Below are 5,309 nucleotides of genomic sequence, written 5' to 3'. Positions count from 1 at the left end.
ATGCGTTATGTTTTAGTGCCCTTCACATTTGGACAGACAGAGAAAGGGTCAAAGCGAAGAGAATGATGCAAACTCTTCGGTGATTTCAAGTTGAAGAATAATTACTGGAACCGTTAGTTTCACTTACTGATTTTTTTTCAGGCAATGTGTGCACAAGATTGCAACATTCCCCCCACCCCGTCATTCAATGCTCGGGTCAGGGGCCAATACAAATCCCAAAGAGCAGAGTTTCTCGGTCACCCTCACCGTAAACAACATTCACTTTGCATCGTCATTAAACTGGTTTAATTGGTTCTGATCGGGGCAAATAAAGCGATCATTCGCAAAGGCGGTAGAATATGCAAATAATTAATATTTTCTTGTCAGGCGACATTGAGCTCCATGCAAAGTTTGTTAAGATGGCTGATTCACCCTCTATATTTGAAATTAGGCTATTTAATATGTCAACGAGACGGTGAGAGAAAAAAATAGTTTCAATCGTGAACCTGTACCTATTGTTCTACATTTGTGTTGCCTTCCCTTCTATTCATTTGAAATAGACCAGGGTGGTGGGCTAATGGATAAATAAGCAGTGCAATTGCAGTATTTAAAATACATATACACGCACATTTTAAATGAAAGGTTTATCTTGGTGAGTTGAGCCTTCAATGCACTAGACGCAAGAGGTTGACTAAAGGAGCATCTCGGCTCGATCGCCTGTTCTAAATGGACAAGATAAAATACGGCCTGCCTGATTGGCTTACTGCTGGTAACGTCAGCCTGTTGGGCATTAGCAGACCAATGGGTGGGAAGAGTAATAAAATATGCGCTCTATTATAATAGAAAAAAAATATGACACTCTGCAATGGCAGTGACGTCAGGCTAGGAAGTGATTGCCGTCCAGCGGCTGCGATTTCTTGCAAAAGAGAGTTCTGTCTGGGAGTTATTCTTGCTTCATCCGTTCCACACCTCAACTTTGAACAAAGTTGAATCACAAGACCAAGCTTCGTGGATTACCCCAGCTTTTTCTTTAAAAAATCCTGATGTATTAATTTTAAAAGTGTGGGTTTTCTGAGAAAACATTTTTATAGCCTTCGTTTTGTGCAGTAAGGTTTAGAGCACGTGTGAGTTTGCAATTTCATTCTTTTTTTAAAAAAATCTCATTCTTCTCGAAGATAGCAAAAAGGCAAGGGTTAGTCCATTCTCTCTCTCTCTTGCACACACACACACACACACACACACACATTACCTCCTGTTTTTGAACAGCCTAATCGTAAACTCAATTAAAGTACTGGTTGTGGTGAAGATGCGTTCTTAAAATTGTAACCAACCGCGATGGAAGGATCAAACGGGTCTAACTTTGGCATAGACACTATTTTGGCCAACAGCTCCGGCAGCCCGGTGCTGGTGAACGGTGATTATCGTCACGGCGACAGCAGGACTTCAGATTTTCGAAATCAGGCCACCCCATCTCCCAGTTCGGAGATGGAGGCGGCGGGCACGGCTCCCCTCTCGCCGCTCTCCACGGAGCACCAGGAACAACATCTCGGGCCGGAGAAGCTCCATCAACACCAGCAACAAAGTTTGCAGCAACTGGCCGCCGGCGGCTCCGGCCCTAGGACTTCCACTTCGTCGTTTTTAATCAAAGACATCTTGGGCGATAGCAAACCGCTGGCAGCCTGCGCCCCTTACAGCACCAGTGTGTCCTCACCCCACACCCCCAAAGCAGAAGCAGAGTCCTTCAGGCAAAAGGCAGAATCGGAGGAGACCAAGAACCGCGACAAGCTCGACAAGCGAGATGATACTCCGATTGATAACATCAAATGTAACGGTGAGTCCGCCTTTCTGTGGCATATCATTATATTATATATAAATGACGCCTGATTTTAGTAATGTGTAACTCGCCGCTTTTTAAGTGCTGCAGATATAGGTAAAACCTGAAAGACTGGCAGTTTTAGGCGGCGTGGGGGGTGGGGGGGACGGGACTCCGAAGCACATCACACAAAACGAATTAAAAAAAACCCCAAGTTCTTCGTTTGAACAAGGCGGAGATACTTTCAGGGTGGGTTACCTTTGTGTCTAACACGTTTCGTTCAGGGGTCCTTTAAACATTTGCCTTTGACCGGTGGCATCTTTGTTTATTCCCCGTTCTTGCCGGTAAACTGACGGGATTAAATGAACTCTGCAGAACACCCCAGGTCTTTTCAAAACATCTCGGGACGGCCGCTCATGCGATTTGAGAACCCGCAGTGTCCAACAGCATTAAATCCACTTCTCTCATTCAGGGCAATGCGACCGTGGGTGGCTAGGCCTTGATACTTTTATTTTGGGGCTTCACATATTCACGCATTTTTTAAAAATCGCCTATAAAAATAGAACCAGGAAATACATTTCTCCTCAATTAATCATCCCACGATGTCCTATTTATTGGGCCAAATTACACGAAATCGTCCAAGTCAATCAATTTTTGGAGTGCCTAAACTGGTGTCATTGTTGGCGGACTGAGATAATTGTTCCCTCCTCTGTGAGAAGTAATATGTTGATATTTTATCGTAGCTATTTTTGAAGGAAATAATAAACGGAAATGCGCGGTGGTGCAGAACCTGAGGTGATCACTTGGCCAAACACTTCAAATGATACTTTATCAGCCATCTTTGTTGTACATGAAAAAAAACCTGATCATTTTTTATATAATTCATTCAGTGATTAGTATTAGCATAATAGGGGGAAAAACAGATGTAGAGTCTGGTCTGGCGATTTTTATGCCCCCGCCTCCCCAGTGGGTCAATTAGAGAGATTATTGTTGTTCCTGCAGGGAACATCATGCGCTGCTGGAAGGACTGGTACAAATAGAGATGGATTGACATATCGATCTTCCTGCATTTCAGCAAAAACTCAAAGTTGACGAATAGTATCCGGAATTCTGAAATACGGACGCCCAGAATGTATCCAGCTACCGAAAAAAAATCCTTAATGTACCAAATCACTTCCAACGTTCTCTCTGTTGGTTTGGGCGAATAATTACGTTGATTTTTTTTTATATAGATGCTCTACTTTTGAATAATTAATAGAAATAAATCCAGCATAAAATATATTCCGCGGGTTGGAATTGCATTAAGGAAACACAAATGGTTATTTTACACATGCAAATGATATGCTAAATTGTTCAGGAAATTGAACTTTATTCACATAAGGTTGCAGGACGTTTCTCTCTCAAACATCCGTGCGGTGTCACTGGGCATTTGGATTCATACGTTGTGGTTGTATGTCATGTAAGGGACAAAAGAAGAAGGAGACCGTGAAATAACGAGTAGCCGGGAAAGTCCTCCTGTGCGGGCGAAGAAACCTCGGAAAGCGAGGACGGCCTTTTCTGATCATCAGCTCAACCAACTTGAGCGCAGTTTCGAGCGCCAGAAATACCTGAGCGTCCAGGACCGCATGGACCTGGCGGCCGCACTCAACCTCACAGACACCCAGGTCAAAACCTGGTATCAGAACAGGAGGTACGTGCAGGGGAGTGGGAGGACTGATGCGCCACACCGCCGGCGCCTTGTATGCAGGGTAACCCGGCTGCAGGTCATCTGCATGAAGTCGCCGAATACCCGCGGCGGCCGTGCACTAAACTCAAAAAACATCTTCACCGTCAGCGATTACGCTGTAACAATATCTCACACTCGAGAACTGCACGGACAATCGAAAGCTGTAATGCCAAAACACTAAAACCGTGACCCCAGAAGCGGAATTTATTTTCCGCAGAGAGCGGGCGGGAGGTATTCCCAGAAGAAAAGCAAGAGTCCAATCATTTTAAAAATGTTCCTGTTTATCTTCAAACGTTGGGATCCTCCTTAAATGTGTCCATCAATAAAGTCACAATTAACTGATCGTTGCTAAATACAAATTGTCTTATTTCAGATTTTTTCAAAAAATCCATTGCAATAAAGCAAATTGTTAATGTGAAACAAGGTGTTCGCCCATGTTTAAAAGCGTTTGTATTTTTGCGACATTTGATTTTTGTGATCTATTGTACCTTTAAACAACACCTTCATTTGAAATATTTCCCTATTGAACTTTAATCTTTTAACAGCTGAACAAAATCAAGGATCCCGTTGCCCCGCAGGAGGGAGATGTTTTTTTTTAAGTTAAAACAAATCAACATCTTTATATGTCCTTGGCGATTCCTGGCTGTTCAAGCAAATTCGAAACGTTGCAATCACTGCAGCTAGAAATATAGGGTGTGAGAAATGGCCATCCAAGTCCCATCTCTGCGACAGTTTTTCTGTCTGATTACATACCATGCTAAATCTATCAGCAAACATTAACATCAACCGTTTCCAAATCCAAATCTAATGCTTTACACTTTCTAACCTTTTCACGTGTTATTCCATTTCGTTATTTTTTTCCCGTAATTGTCTGGCTAAAAAGCAAAAAAAAACCCATTTAACTGAGGCATCTTCCCAACTCACGATTTGCTATTAACAGGCTGATAGCCTAATTTGATTTGCAATATAATACAGAGCGGCTAAAATAATTTTAATGTTCGAAAAGTTTATGTGCTGAGAATTAATTTCCATTTATGCGCTTTTATTAGAGTTAATCGCATTCAGGGTGAGACATAATATTGAAAAATCTCTCTAATTATCGAATGGATTCAATTAAATGCAGGTCAAAATCCCAAATTAATTGCAACGCTGGGCATTTTGGATTTCGTCTTGTCTCTCATAACACCGTCCCCATCGTTTCACTTTGGGATTGTTTGCAGTGGGATCTCAAAGCCTTACATTCTCTCTATTTGTGTTCCATTTCAGGACGAAGTGGAAACGACAGACTGCTGTGGGACTGGAGCTCTTGGCCGAGGCTGGAAATTACTCCGCTTTGCAGAGAATGTTCCCATCTCCCTATTTCTACCATCCAAGTTTACTAACTAACATGGACACAACGGCGGCGGCCATGTACATGTACCGGACTCCACCGCCTCATCCCGGACTCCAGCGGCCGCTGGTCCCACGAGTCCTCATCCACGGCCTCGGCCCGGCAGGACAACCAGCGCTCAATCCACTGCCCAACCCTATCTCCGGCACACCACACCCCCGGTGAGAAATAGAGGGGGGGGGGGTGAAAGGAAAGGAGGGGGTAAAACACACACACACACACACACATACACGCAGACCGTGAAAAGCCAAAAGGCGGACATAAAACGGCTCTGTTGCAAAGTAAGAGAAGAGAGGGCCGAGGGTACGGACTTGGAATTTTGCACTGATTTCTCGTGACCTTTTTATCTGAACGTGGCATGCACCAGAATAGTGAGGAGTGTACATTTTGAGGACGGCGTG

General features: G+C 43.7%; 1 protein-coding gene across 1 annotated transcript; it reads left to right on the top strand.

The window, feature by feature from the left end:
- Positions 1–1,314: 1,314 nt before the first annotated feature.
- Positions 1,315–5,073, top strand: barhl2 (BarH-like homeobox 2). Its single transcript, XM_069936365.1, has 3 exons — positions 1,315–1,810; positions 3,257–3,482; positions 4,785–5,073. The coding sequence occupies exons 1-3, from the start codon at positions 1,315–1,317 to the stop codon at positions 5,071–5,073; spliced, it is 1,011 nt and encodes a 336-aa protein (XP_069792466.1).
- The last annotated feature ends 236 nt before the right edge of the window (positions 5,074–5,309 follow it).

The sequence above is a fragment of the Narcine bancroftii genome, chromosome 5 (genome assembly GCF_036971445.1).
Source record: "Narcine bancroftii isolate sNarBan1 chromosome 5, sNarBan1.hap1, whole genome shotgun sequence".
Taxonomy (NCBI): domain Eukaryota; kingdom Metazoa; phylum Chordata; class Chondrichthyes; order Torpediniformes; family Narcinidae; genus Narcine; species Narcine bancroftii.
This window is presented reverse-complemented; position numbering and strand designations above follow the sequence as displayed.

Excerpts from the sequence above, each read along its gene's own strand:
- barhl2 (XM_069936365.1), top strand. The coding sequence starts at position 1,315 with ATGGAAGGATCAAACGGGTCTAACTTTGGCATAGACACTATTTTGGCC. Across the intron at positions 1,811-3,256 it reads TGATAACATCAAATGTAACG|GGACAAAAGAAGAAGGAGAC; the intron begins GTGAGTCCGCCT and ends ATGTCATGTAAG. Across the intron at positions 3,483-4,784 it reads ACCTGGTATCAGAACAGGAG|GACGAAGTGGAAACGACAGA; the intron begins GTACGTGCAGGG and ends GTTCCATTTCAG.